The following is a 15,279-nucleotide window of genomic DNA, read 5'->3' on the forward strand; positions in this document are numbered from 1 at the left end:
CTGACCAGAAATTGACTTACTTTGGACCACACACACACGAGACACAACACGAGACGTCCCGATAGTCCCGACAGACTATTCACATGACGTCGCTACACCCTCTCCTTTCCGGGCCACGGACGCGTGAGACTAAGCTCTCTGTATGAAATGTCCCAGAGTAAATTGGTTGTCCTCTGTAGTGATTACATTTGAACCTTTAGTTATTCTTAAATGCACACGACCTGCACCATCTTCAACGACTGCCCGTCAACAACTCCGCTACACCACACGGGAGAAAGGACAGTCTGTCTGAGGCGCCCTGGTGGCCCAGTTAAAAAACAAAAATAAAGCCGATCCATAAAGAAAGCTCGCGAACTCACGCTATAAGAACGCTGAATGAGTGTACTGCTGGGAAAAATAATTATACGCCACCCTACTGTTCGTCTTCGTAAGTGAGAGTGACAGCGCAAGATCCTACTGAAATGCTGCCTGTCGTGTACTCGCCGTGCTCAATCTTCGAATTCCTCTCACTTCCATTGTAGTTCACCTTGATGTCCAGGAGTAAAGTGTCGTAAGGACTGCCTCTTGTCGCTTCATCCACTCTCGGATTAGAGAAAAGAAGCCTGCGCTCCAGCATTGTGGTGCTGGATGGTCCTCACAGTACCTACATCGACAGTCGCCGCTGTGACGCGCCCGACGACGGAGGACCACAGAACGTAATGCCTCTCTCGTCCTGTCCTTCCCCCACCTCCTAGTCTACCCCAGCCCCCACAAGGTAGCTTTTCAAAAGGTAAAAACAGAACATGTGCTTCTTTTTATTCCCCCTCACCACGGCTTCCCCCCTTGTGATGTGTGGACCGCAATCGTGCTGGAGTCGTCCTCCCTCCGAGCCCACATTTATGTGTGTGTGGTGTGTGCCATGCCACCCCCCAGCCAGCGGCCACCAGGGTCAGTGTAATGTGTCTATGTCAGAGTGTGTTCGTGACATGTGCCGTGTTCTCCAGTGGATTTATGTCCTGGTTGCTATCCTTAACATTGTTAGATCCGCCCCCCCCTCCCCAATGGTATGTCAACTTTCCCCATATTTTAAAGAAATAAATCTGGTTAGTCCATTGTGAGAACGAGTGTGTGCGATGAGTGTGTGTCGTGTGTGTCGTTGTGTGGTGCTGTGGGTGTGCCACTGTATGCAAGCATACGTAAATTTTGAGGTATTCGAATGTTGCGGACACTGTCTTTATATGATAGCTAGATGAATCACAACGATCGATATCGCGCTGCTTTGCCGTTATATACAATTTCTACCATAGATCTCTTCATTTTGCTCTCAAAGTGCACCAGATTGATGCTTTTAACTTCAATATTTAAAAAAAAAATCTTCCCGCGGGAGCTTGGCCCCGGACCCTCCTGTGTTAGCTCCACTCCCCACTTATAAAAATAGCACTTTACCCCTGCTTACACCTATATGCCGTGAGCTTATTATCGAGCCTTCATTGTAACAGTCGCGGGTACACTGTGTATTTGCGTGGGGATTGTTGCAGGAGAACATTCCACTGTAGCGCCCGGTACATTAATGGGGAACCCTAAATGTTTGAGCACCCTCTATATGAAACGTCAAGCTACCCCACTGCACCCCCAAAATGTGCAGTGCAAAACAGGCTCATTGCAGCCACCTGTGATGAGACACACTTTTTTGCCAAATATCAGCATTTTCTTTCTTTTCATGTTTTTGCACAGATTGCAAAGTGGCAAATTATTATAACTTATTGTTCTAGCAAAAGGATTGCACAATTGTATTATGTATTATTATTTTTGAGCACACAGACTTATGGAGCATTGTTTTATTAGCAAAGTGATTTTTTTTTTTTTTTGAAAGGAATGCTCACGTTCATATTGATGTATTTTAATAAATGTTAACTTGGCCCATCACGTGACTATTTGTGTTGGGGGGGGCCCGACTTTTTTTTCTCTCCTCCAAAGGGGGGGCCTGACAGAAAAAGTTTGAGAACCACTGCTATAGTTACTGCTCCAGCTACTAAACTGTAATGGAAACGCAGCATAAAGTGAGCCTGGCCTACCAAGGCCTAACTACATGCACACAAACCTATAGAACAGCAAAGGGAAAACTCCCACAAAGCAGACTCGGGCCTCTGTACTGACTTGAGCTCCTGCAGCTTCTTCTCCTTGATCTCCTCGAGGCGGACGCGTCTCTGCCGGTCTTCCTCCATCAGCCGCTCGCTCTCCTTGAAGAGCTCTCTGCGCTTGGCGACGGCCGACAGCTCTTGCTCCTTCACCTGGGTCCTGATGGCCTCTGAGTGACGGCTTAATTTCTGACGCCGCTTCTCCTCTTCCTCCTTCAGTTTGACGATGGCTTGCTGCTGCACGCTGTGTGGAGAGAGTGGCAGTGATGTGTGATTAAGATGGAGCTGAATGTGTGGATAGATGCAGTGGTGGAATCTAACTGAGTTCTGCACTTAAACGTGAGCTACTTGTATACTCAAGTATTTTCTTTTCCTGCTGCCACTTATTCCACCACAACTCAAAGGGATGACGATGTGAAAAAACGTTGAAGTGCAGTTTCTAACCTCAGCACCCTCTCAAACTCTGCCTTCTCGCGGCCGGCCTCGATGGACAGGAAGTGCTCTTTGCAGCGAACCTGCTCGGTGCGCGCCGCCATCAGCATCTCCTCCTCCTGCGCCCTCTTCACAGCGAGCTCCCTCTGCTTACTCCTCCAGTCTCTGTCTTTAAACTCCTGGTTCCTCCGAGCACGCAGCTCATCCTGTCACACAACACATTATCAACGGTCAGCCCGGGGGAGCAATGGATTACATGTAACCGTAAACTGGATACAGAAACATAAGGTAAATGTATTCCCTTTCAGTTCCATCAAATAATCAGATTACATTTCAAACATTGTCTGTGGGCTGACTAGCTTTCTGAAGGGCAGGTTTTTATATAATATAATATCTGAGCAGAGGACTCCATTGTTATACTAAATAGCTTTTTCTGACCTGCTCTGCTTTGTAGTCTTTTGCCTTTTCCTGCCGGGCCCTCAGCCGGGCAATCTCCAGCTCCTTCTCCTTCTTCAAGCGTTTCTGCTCTGCTTCATACTCTGAAGCCCGCTCCTGCAGAGGTCATGACATATGGATCAAATGTGGAAACACAAAACTATATTTCAAAGATAATAAATCACAGATGTGTTTGAGTTATTCTTTGTTCCACTGTAACAAAGTGATTCTGAGGTTTTTTTCTTGTTTTCTGACCATTTTGTTTTTCAAGTACTCCATGTCCCTCATGTCGGCCTGTCTCTCCTCCTCCAGCCTCCTCTCCTTGGCCTGCATGGTCTCTGCGTTGATGCGCATGATCTCCTCCTGCAGGCACTCCTGCTTCTTCCTCTTCTTCTCCAGAGCCTGGAGGAGGAAGAGGAAAACCAGTCAGAGAGAGGAAACAGGGTTCATCCTAATGTCCCTCCTCGACCCCGCGACGTTGAAGGACGTCCCGATTGCTCAAATGCACCCGGAGGAGAGAGGAGAGCCGTATACTAGGGCTGTGCAATTAATCGTATTTTAATCGCAGTTACGATTTTGGCCTGCCGCAATTACGAACACAACGTAATCGAAAAAAAACGATTATTTTGCTTTTTTGTGACATATTTGATCTAATTTATTTTAGTCTCATTTATTTGTATTCATCATATTTAGTAGCTTGTTGAAGTGCGCTCCAAAGTATGTGTTGATCTTGTTTATTGGTATTTATTATTTTTGATATTATTTATTTAAATGTAAATATAAATGTATCATTTATTTTTGTATTGGTTTTTCAGTTGAATTATACGTTCAGGGTAATCAGCAGTTAAAAACATACTGTTGAAATTATTATTTGTATTTGTTTTAAAGTTCAATAAATGGATGTTTTCAAAGTTAATGAATAATCGTATTTAATAATTGTGATATCAATTATTGACGAAAATAATCGTGATTATGATTTTTGCCATAATTGCACAGCCCTAATTTACAATGTTGCAGAAAGAGTCAGGATAAGGGAGTAAGACAAAGAGACAGAAGAGGTCAAAAGACTTGAAATGAATGGAGAATGACAAATGGATGACATGTTGGATGCTACAACACGCTCCACTGAAATGAGGTGAATATAGAGACAAACAGACGGAGGATAAAGAAGCAGCAAAGAGACAGAGATGGTCAGAATATGAATGAGTGCTAATTAGACTCATGGACACACCCATTAACAGCATGACTCATCCCAGGCCTCTCTCTTCCTTCATCCCTTTCCTCTTTGAAGTCTTGGGGACTCGGTTTGATTTCTTTATTCATTTATTTGTTTGACTCACAAGGGCACACTTGTGAAAGTACTGACCTTCTTCTTTCAAAGGGGGAGAGCGTGTAAAGAGGAAAATAGAGAGATACCCTCCCATGATGCTTCATTCAGCAAATATAAAAAAAAAATAACAAAATGTAAAAACCAACGATGGCTCGATGGCTCTGTTTTATGTGTGTAGAGACAAGAGAGCAAACTAAGCATTACACCTACAGTACAAAGTAAGATATCAAATGATTATTCTTTGATATGAAACCATGTACCGTACCTCCTGCAATTCTACCAGGAAAGTGAGTTATATCAGTTATATTTTCCTCACTCCAGCTGGCAAAATGTAACATGGGACTAGGACCTCCAAGCAGAAAGCAACTAGATGGAAAACATTTTTTATTTTAGGCCATTTCAGTTTTCCACAGCTTAACTTCACTGTAGAGTAGGTGTTATGGAGCAGGTAAGTACCCCTCGAAACGGGCCACTCAAAAAAACTCTACTGTGCTTTTTCCAGGTGGATGTTGTCCACCGAGGGAAGCAAACCTCTGACTGATAGTTTCCACAAATAACTCTCCGCTGGTACAATTTTTGTAGGGTACCAAAAGTCACAATTTTAAGATAAATCTTGCATTTCCAGGATTGACAAGTTGAATTTAAACTGTCCTGATCAACCACAACTCGATTCATTCATATGAATCTTGCCAAAAAGTTCATAAATGAAAAGATTATTTAAAATTTGTTTTAGAAAAAAGGTCAGCCTTTTGCACAGGATGCTGTAACAGAGACACCAATTTGGCAAGCAATATATATGAGTAAATAAAAGTAACAGTCATCTCCGAGACACAGTTATTAATATCTCTTATTCTGCAACAAAATGATAATCTGAATACACACACAGCTCACAAATGAAACCACTGATGAGCTTTTTCATTCATTTTGAAGTTTTTCTTTATAATGGCAACAAAAAACTGTGACATCTCTATTCCGAGTAAATAATTGAAATTGAAATATTGGATGATTCAAAAGACTTAAATGGAGAACTTTTTTTGTTTAAGGGCTTTGAGATGCATTCAAATAAAATCAAATTAAGTTTTATTTATAAAGCACATTTAAAAGCGATTTGTGGTCGAGCCAAAGTGCTGTACAGTACATGTAATAAAAACACATTACTACAATCACAATAAATTACAACAGATATAAAAAACACAGGGAAAAGTCAGGAGTCGTGCTCCGCTCTGACTAGAAGGCCAGGGAGAAGAAGAGTGAGTAGATTAAAAAAGCCCTAGGGTCTGGGCCGACCTCACATGGAGGGGCAGAGTGTTCCAGAGCCTAGGGCCAGCTGCTGCGAAGGGGGCATTGATTCAACAAGCTAAATAAACACAAATACTTAAAAACATATTATCATTTTGAGAGATTTTCTAACATCCCTTTACTGCCCATAGTGCAGTTGGTTTACCAGCATAATCAGGACGACACCCAGTAAGGTTACTAAATTCCCGCGGTGGGTTTAATGTGTACGTGCATGTGAGAGTGCGTGAACGCCCACCTGCCAGACTGCCAGGCCTCTGCAGAGTCGCTGAAGCGTAGAGCTCGTGGTTGATCTTGTACTGGTCAGAAGCGTGGTGAGCTGCCAGGCGTTTGGGAGACAAAGTGGCATAGCTCCCTATGCCTGAACTCATCTGCAGGGACAAGAGTTGTGGTTTTTTCTTTAAAATATTGTAAATGACATCAGTTATACCCTGATGAAATGACCTCTTGTTTAATTACTATATGTTAGCAGTCGAATATGTGACAGCTGACATGGCTGACTTGTTTTGAGCCGTGTACTTTAGATAGAAATACATTGTACCTGTCATTGTGTCTTGGAAATCTATTTACTTTGTCAAATTACTTTTGTGTCTTTATTTTGTAAAACGGGCTTTTAAACAAAAATTGGCACTATGTGTAAACCATGTCGAAATCACTTAGCCTTAAGAATGTAATATACGCTGGAGAAACTCACGCAGAAAAAACTTTTCATTATTGTAGTGTGACATAGTGGGTAAGTAAATCCTAAAAGTGTGCCTCAGAAACCAGGGTTCAGAAAAGGTGCTGTTTGGAAAGATAACCGCATTGAAGAACTAAAATTGACCGGTATAGATTTTTCTGAATGTATAATTCAATCTGTAATTGCTCTGGAGCTACGCCATCCTTTGTCATGATTAAAGATCTTCTAAAGTGGACAAGACTATAATCTTCTCTCTGACACCTAGCCGCCCGGCATCAATCAATATTATGACAACACAATATCATACCTAAATACATTTTACAATTGTCAATTACAGCTCTGTTCCTGAATATCAGTAATGGGCATTTGCACTGTATATACTGTACTTTGAAATATAACAGGTACTGTTGTTGCTGCATGTAACAGTATTCTGTTAAAACTGTACATAGTATCATTATATAATTATTAGGGCCGGGACTTTAACGCGTTAATTAAGATTAATTAATTACACAAAAATTAACGCGTTAAAAAAATTAACGTATTTTAATCGCACTTATTTTTGCACCGCGGAACGTTTCTCACTGGATGAGTTTCAGGGGTACCGATTATACTGGAGCACCAACTAACGTTCATTACTTCAGACAACAACAAACCACAGTGAACAATAGTCAAACGTGAACGAAGAAGCTGATGAGACCGCTTTGGTTGGCCCCGTGGATGGGACATTTTGTTTTAAAAAACGGACGGATGGAAGCGTCAATAAGAGCACGGTTGTTTGCAAATTATGCAAAAAGGAATTCGCATATCACCGCAGCACATCAAGCCTCAAGTATCACCTCAATGCAAAACATATAGCAGCTAGCGTGGAAGCTAGCGTGGATGTTAGCCCGACTCGGAGTACAAGGACCCACACCCAATTCGCGTTGATCAAACAGTGGCCTATGCAACAGAGAGATTTTATTTTTCACCAGGATATTGGAAGAATAGGAGGGATTGAGGTCAATCACTGGCACTTTTTTATTTTATTTTAAATGGTACACTTTATGTTGAACTATTTATTACGTTGTTGGTGCAACTGGCACTTTATGTTGAACTGTTTATTGTTTTGGCCAAGGTTATTGAGAGAGTTGGACTGAAATGTATTAGATTTTTTAAATCAACTGTTGGTAAATCAACAAAGTCTGTTATGGCCTCTGAAGCAACAGAGAGATGTTTTCTAATAGTCAGGGTTTCCAATGTTCTGAATGTACTTGAAAGTATTGTGTTTTACTTAAAAAACAAAGTGTTATAGTTTACAGAAGGTCTACCTACCTATAGGCTATCTGAATCTCTGAAATGTACTATATTCCTAAATATGCTATTGCTACACTTTATGGCAAAAATTGCACTTTTCTGTTGGTCTTGGTTAAGAACCTCATTGAAAAAAATAAACAATGTTTTGTTGCTTAAGCTTATGTATTCAGTCATTATTCAATGGTATACTAAAATCCATGTGAAAAAAATTGCTTCTCACTGTTCTCAGGTCAAATATTTATATGCGATTAAAAATGCGATTAATTGCGATTAATTAATTACAAAGCCTGTAATTAATTAGATTAATTTTTTTAATCGAGTCCCGGCCCTAATAATTATCAAACCAGATCAGATCATATTTAACTGACAAGTTTTATAACCAGTAGCATTTGCAATGCAGGTTGGGTTAATTCTGCACATTAAAGGAGTTGTTTTTATATTCTGGTAACACCAAATGCTTTTCTGCGAGTGTCACATTCTGTACCTGGTGGAGAGGGGACGATGATGAGCTGGCCCCTCCCCCAGATGTAGAGTTGGGTGGAGATGCGACCCTTTGGGGAGACCCGCCCCCTCCCGCTGTTGTCACAGCAACTGTAGTGCTGGAAGACAAATGTGCAAAGCAGCATAATTTGCATGAACAATAATGACTTAAAATGATTCATTCCATTTCACACAACAGTTATATGTTTGTATGTAAGTATTTTATATGTACTGTTTGCTAAAAAACAGTCCAAAGATAATGTATTCTCCTTAATGTTTTGGTCTGAAAAACCTATACATTAGACTGATGTGTTAAATACAGCAATCGCCTTAAAACACCTTTATAATCAATGTCACGGTCACTGTGGATCTGTACCTGTATGACTTTGCCAGGCGAGTACCAGGAGACGGTTTGCTGGGGGAGGAGGAGGAGGGCAGGCGTTGAGTGGTAGAGTACCCCGGGGTTTCAGAGGAGGATCCCAGGCGTTGGAGTTTACCTGGGGAACCGGAGCCTCCTCCTGCAGACAGAGGGGAGCTGACACGCTGGGTGGGTAAGGTGGAGCTGGAGTAATAGATACCTGAATAGCAGAGAAAGGAAATATTCAGTGAAAAGCAGAAGAATGAGTAAAAACGTTGTTAGGCAGACATCAGTGATTCTTAGTATATCCTTGAAATGATATCACCTAGTAACTGGGAGACATAGTCTGCCCAATCCAAACCTGTTGCTTTGTTATTGAACTTGGAGCTATTCATTGATTTTCTAATAAAAAAACACCATGTTCGAGCCTATGGTGATTTATAAGTGTGCTTAGTACCAGAACACCTTAGATCAAAGAGCAGTGGGGGACTTTGTAGTCATACAAACATACTCAGCATTCTGCTAGTGGCACATCTTTGTCATTTCATTGGCCTGTATGTCTGTCAGTATCTCAACATGCCATGTCTGTGTATCCACGATGTTGTTGCAATGTCAGATTCATTTATTGTAAAGAAAATGCATCTCCATGGACAAAGACTGAGATGAACGGTGAAGAGAAGGAGAGGTGAATTCTTACCTGACCCTGCCCCGCTCTGTGATTGTTGATGCTGGGCTGCACGACTAGATGTCACCTGAGGGGATGTGGGGGAACAGAGAGCAAGTGAGGGAAGAGGAGCCATGACAGGGAAGAAGGGATGAATAGAGGGAGGAGGGAGAAGTTGAAATGGCGGAGAGACAGAGTTAGAAACATTAGATAAAAAGAATAAAGAGTAGTGGCCATCGAAAACTTGAATGCACAATGAGTACAGTGAAGCCTTTGATGAGCACTGAATGAACCTAGAGCAGCTGGTAATGAAATCCCCACAGAAAAGAGGGCGATTCAAACAGACTCAGAGAAGCCCTAGGAGTTTGGCTGGCTGAAATAATTTCTCATAAAGCCTTGTTGCACCACCTACTCAAAGTTAAGGGAATGATTACACGGTCAATTGTCTACTCTACTCCATAGTGTATTCACGTCTCAATATCCTTTAACTGCCATCTGTAAACTTCAATATTCGGATATACTATATTATGGAAAAAGCCAAAAGAGGAAGACAAAGCCATGTTAAATCAAATACAAAATCCAATCATGCTTTGACTACAATGTGCAATTAATTTCTAAAACAGACAAAAGACATGATTCAGTGTGAGGCAAAGCTTGAGGTTGAGAGGTCTCTCTACCACACATCACATTATGGTCGATCATAATATATTCTACCAAATCTCCAGAGACAATGTTTTAAAGCATAATGCTGGTGCTCCACTGAGCCGCATATAGCTTTAAAGGGGATTCAAACATATTACTACTGGACTGACATGGCTGCAGTTGTACAAGGCCACATTATGCACACGCTGTCTGAGTCACCTTGAAGCACCGTCATCACTGCATATACAGAAGTTAATCTACGACAGTCAGAGAAATTGAAGTACTAAAACCTTAAAAGATACACACAATTTGATTTGCTGACATATCAGGAGAGGCTGTCACAAAAAAATATCAATCTCAACTTCTTGAGTGTTTGACATTATAATACCTGTAAATTGGAATTAAATGGACGGACACAAACATTTGAACACATTTAAACAGTTATACAAGCACACAATTCAAAATATAAATGACAACAAACATATGATCATCCAATAAACGGGTGTCACAGAACATGCCAATACACACACACAATACAAATCCGGTGTTATGGTAAAAAGCTGCATTTGAACATAACACTTTCCAGGTGTGAAAACTGGCAGCTTGACTATAGTGCAGACAAAATGAATAAGCATGTCTGCTACACCTTCCCTGGATAAATACAGCAACACACACAGACACACCATCTCCCATTCGGTTCTGAATGGCAGTTCCTGGTTATATTTCCATGCTTTGTGATGAGCCAAAGCATGTCGGGCGAAGACAACAAGCCTTTGGTTGCAGCACTGCTTTGTTTGCAGAGGGGTCATGAAAACTGATTTATCTCTGGCTGAGAGGATTAGCAGTCTCTTTCAAAAAATCTGACACACAGTTTATGGAGGCACACAGACAGAGTAGCATACACAGGCAGACACAGATAAGGAGTGAAGGAATGGGAAATTGGTGAAATGACAAATAGGTAAGAAATGTCGGATGTACGGTAGCTTCTATATTTCGTCTTACAAATTCCTGACTCAGTAACATGCTGATATTGTTTGTGTCTGTCTATAATAATAATAATAATAATAATGGATTACATTTTTTTATTTAGAGCACTTTTATAGGTGCTCGAAGCGCTTTACAATTACATATTACACATATTAGACATGTAAATGTCCTTACTGTGGACATTACCCACGGGTAGAGTGTCTTGCCCAAGGATACAACGGCCTGACGCAGTGGCGGCCGAAGCGGGTTTCTAACTGGAGTTCACCAACGCCCGTTGAGCTGATGATCAACGCTCTAACCACTGCGCCAAAATCTCCCCGGTTATAAGAACTGCTTATGAAAGTTTAAAGAATAGGATTCAACCTTGAGTTACTGATCCACCCTGATCTCAACACACAGGAAGTAAATCCTGATTGAAGCTGTAACTTCTCCCGCTTCACAAAGGGTGGGCTGTAGTTTTACTCTTAAACTAACCCTGGATGGTAAATAAACTGGCAGAATTTTTGAAAATGTCAAAATATGTGGTCATGCACTCGGATATCCAATAATTAATAACCTCAGTCTTTCCAGTACTATGTGTTCCAGCTCTGCGTGTCACATTTTGGATGTGAAGAAAATCGAATGAGCTGTAACGAGGCAGAGATGTTCACAGTGTCCTTCGTTGTTAGTAAGCTATTATTCCCTGTGTGTACACTCTTTCAGCTGCCCCTTTAAACAAAGTTAAGAAAACAATGCCTTTAGGTCCTAGCCATTTATCAAACAATGCTTTCATCTCCCTGCTATACAGCAACAGATTGCAGCTTACATAATTTTCCATCAGTAAATCCAGCCGTATGCCATATTTGCAGCTTTTCGTCAACTAGTCATCCCACCAACATTTCTCCAGAAACTCCATAAACTACTTCTTATCTTTCTTGTACATACAGGAAAACCTGGTCTTACCAATAGTTACTCCATATTCGTTAACGACTTCACTCGTGCTGCTGTCATAGCATTAATAAATGCAGATGCCAAAAATAGCACTTATTGTGTTTTTTAGAGTGCATATGGAAAAAGGTTTATAAGAGAGTAGATTATAAAAAGTGTCTATAAACAGCCAGAGAGAGAGATCTTAATCAGGATGTGAGACACTATCAGGAACAGTGTGCGCCATAAAGATCTCCTTCATAAGTCCCCTGTGTTAGTTTAGTAGGTTATGAAGCCAAGTGAGAGATGTAAGGCTGATGAGACGCAGGACACATGACTTTAACTTTAAGAACCTAATTAATGTCTTTATTTCCTGATTGTGTTCAACACTGCAGATGTGCTCCAGTCATCAAGATGCAAAGTGAGACAGAAATGGACCTTCAGACTGATGACAAGGTGAGTGGGTGAATGAATAAACAGATGGATGGGTGATTCAGCGGGTAAATAAAAGATGAGCATAGATGAATTGTTGGCAGACTTAACTAATAAATAGAAAGCCTGACACTATGTGAGGAAGAACACTTTCTCCATCCCAGCCTGTCATGTTGCAGTGCTGCTTCTTTTCTCCTCCAGTAAAACACTGGGATGTTTGAGGTGCCATGTAGCCATGCATTATTAAAGCTGGACCTCTCAGGGTTATAAATACCCCACAGAACAGCAGCAACATACCAGACCTTTCACTTTCTCTCTCACTCTCCATGAAACAGTCACCTGGGCTAACTTTTGAACAACCATTGAGTGAATGAAAATAAAAACATGCAAGCAAGCAAGCTGCACCTGCCTTTATAACAGCACTGGCTTGCGTAAAGCTATTCTGTGAAAAAGCCCTGCTGACAACACTGGTCCCGTTATACACTGACAAGCCCAAAACATCAGAGACACACACACACACACACACACACACACACACACACACACACACACACACACACACACACACACACACATACAGGAGAATAAATATTATGGAACAAAGAACACAGACAGAATAAATACTCTTTTTCTCTCATCAGCCCATCCATGCTTGTCATTCTGTTTTTCTATCTTTTGACCTCACGTATTTCTCACTTTTTCAGGGAAGGAATGGGAGCTGCCTCTGAAACCAGTTCTGAAATGAGCTTAAGCCAGACTGTGGAGGGGGTTGAATGAATGCGTTTCACAAATACAGATATCATCCAATTCACCTTTCTCTTTCATAAAAATATTTCCATAAGCAGACACTTGCCGTACACACAGATTTGCACATATACACAAACATCCAATGAGAAAGTAAAAAAACGAAAAATAAACGTAAACCCATATCATGGAGACTGTACTGAAAACATGCAGTTTCTTGCTAAGACACATTAAAGATATTGTTATTGGGGTTAAGCGTTTTTGTGTGTGGGTGGTTGTTTGAAAATATACATATGTGTGTGTGTGTGTGTGTGTGTGTGTGTGTGTGTGTGTGTGTGTGTGTGTGTGTGTGTGTGTGTGTGTGTGTGTGTGTGAGTGTGTGTGTGTGTGTGTGTGTGTGTGTGTGTGTGTGTGTGTGTGTGTGTGTGTGTGTGTGTGTGTGTGTGTGTGTATAAGAATGCAGCACGTGCATTACCAGTGATATGTTAAGGACATGAACAATTGGAAATAATTGGCTCCTGTAGTCTGTAAAGTAATTAGATGTGTGTTTCTCTCCCCATCAGTTCACTGCTGTGATTAATATGTGACTTTGTTTCAGCTTTAAGTCCTTATACATAAGACACTTGCTGAGATTCCTCTATGTGCATTTAATCATCTCCTAATTTGGTCTATGAGCATCTGATTACCTGTCTCTCTCTAAACAGCTTTACATAATTTGTCTAACCCTGTCTCATGATCTCCTCCCAAATACAGACGAATATGCCATGAGTTGCTTTTAAAGCCACTCATAGTGACTCAACCACTTCGCTAACACTCAAAAAACTTGATTCTGCATAAATATGTGATACACTAATCAACTGTGATGTCAAACAAATCCACATTTGGCGAGAGCACCGAGATGTAGCTGCAGAAGCACCATGCAAGAGGAAAAAGAAGGGGGATGTTCGCTCTGGCTCTAAAGGAATAACAGAGCAAGGAATCTGAAAATCTGCATATACAGTAAACAGTGTATCTCAACAGTAAAAGGAGTTCAAAGCTGCTGTACTTAAAAACTCAATGTACTGCATAACTTTTCTTCACAACAGACAGTTAAGTTTACACACATGGCCAGTCGTAGAATTTCCTCTCTCTGTCATCATCTCCACACATCCTCGTTATCGTCAGTGAGCAGCAGGGTTTCCTACCTGGTTGTAGCTGTGCACGGCTCCTCCAACATGCCCGCTGCGCTGAGGAGTTGCTGCGGAGATGCTGTCGCTATGGGCGAGGGTCTGGTTGCTATGGTAGCTGGCAGAGTACTGGAGCGAAGCCTCCGGGGTGGAGTTGAGCTGCAAGGAACTCTGGGAAAGAAGAGCTGGTCCTACCGACAGGAATGGTGTATGGTTGGGTAGGTGGTGGGGGTTGAGTTTGTGTGTATGGTGTGTGTTCATATATAGAGAGAGTGAGAGAGTTGGTAGAGCCAGATTAAGAGTGAGTAAGAGAGGGGGCGGCAAGGGGAGAGATTGAGAGGCGAAGAGTGAAATGGGGGAGAGAGAGAGCAGCAATTTAGAAGAGATAGTGCAGCAGTGCAGCACTCCGTGAGTTGGAGATGGCATACATAATTTATTAGCAGAGGGAAGAGAAACAGAGGAACAGAGAGAATGGGAGGAGGAGGAGGAGAAGCAGGGAGATGGAGAGGATGGGAGGAGGAGGAAGGCTAAAAAGAAAAAAGTTGTAATAGATGGAGCACCTTTAACTTGATGTGTTGCCTCCCCAAACGTGTTCACTTTTGCCTTTTATTCGACTTGAGCAAAACTTCACCAATTGCGTGAGGAAGTTCTGGTTTTGAATGAATAACTTCAAATAGTTTTATCCTATTCAATATGGCTTCTCATACCTGATCGGCTGGAGTACAGCCAAAGCACCTGCCATACATTNATATTTACATTTAAATAAATATCAAAATAATATATACCAATAAACAAGATCAACAAATATTTTGGAGCGCACTTCCACAAGATACTAAACATATATAAATATGATAAATACAAATAAATTAGATCAAATATGTTCACAACCTAGCAAAGCAAAATAATTGTTTTTTTTCGATTATGTTGTTTTCGTAATTGTGGCAGGCCAAAATTGTAATTGCGATTAAAATACGATTAATTGCACAGCCCTCTTAGGCTGTTCAATAAAAGAGTTTTAGGATATTCTTCTTTAAAATACTATCTTTGACTTGCCTGCTTTGTTGAGCAGTTATGATCCTAAACTGCAACAAAAACCACAGAATAGCTTCACGCACTGAGATGCTCAGTCCCTCGCATGCATCGATTTCTGATATGATCTGAAGGGTTGTAGGGTTTTGACTTTGTTAAGTTGACAGTGGATTCACGCTGAGGTCTGAATCCCAGTATTGAAGCACAGCGCTCTGAAAAATGCTCTGCACGCCACTTGCCAGGGATTGAGAGCTAATGCGATAAGACATGAACTCCACTGGACCATCTC

General features: G+C 41.3%; 1 protein-coding gene across 1 annotated transcript; it reads right to left on the reverse strand.

Moving 5' to 3' along the window:
• Positions 1–206: 206 nt before the first annotated feature.
• LOC104951718 (uncharacterized) lies at positions 207–14,648 on the reverse strand. The gene is made up of 10 exons (XM_010778448.1): positions 13,980–14,648; positions 9,118–9,172; positions 8,439–8,640; positions 8,067–8,181; positions 5,849–5,981; positions 3,240–3,406; positions 2,988–3,101; positions 2,562–2,755; positions 2,110–2,361; positions 207–258 (listed from the first exon to the last, which is right to left on the reverse strand). Exons 1-10 carry the CDS (start codon positions 14,385–14,387, stop codon positions 207–209), a joined length of 1,692 nt encoding a protein of 563 aa, XP_010776750.1. The 5' UTR covers positions 14,388–14,648.
• Positions 14,649–15,279: the final 631 nt, after the last annotated feature.

Source organism: Notothenia coriiceps, unplaced genomic scaffold (assembly GCF_000735185.1).
Source record: "Notothenia coriiceps isolate Sejong01 unplaced genomic scaffold, NC01 NC01_scaffold00019001, whole genome shotgun sequence".
NCBI classification, from domain to species: Eukaryota; Metazoa; Chordata; class Actinopteri; order Perciformes; family Nototheniidae; genus Notothenia; species Notothenia coriiceps.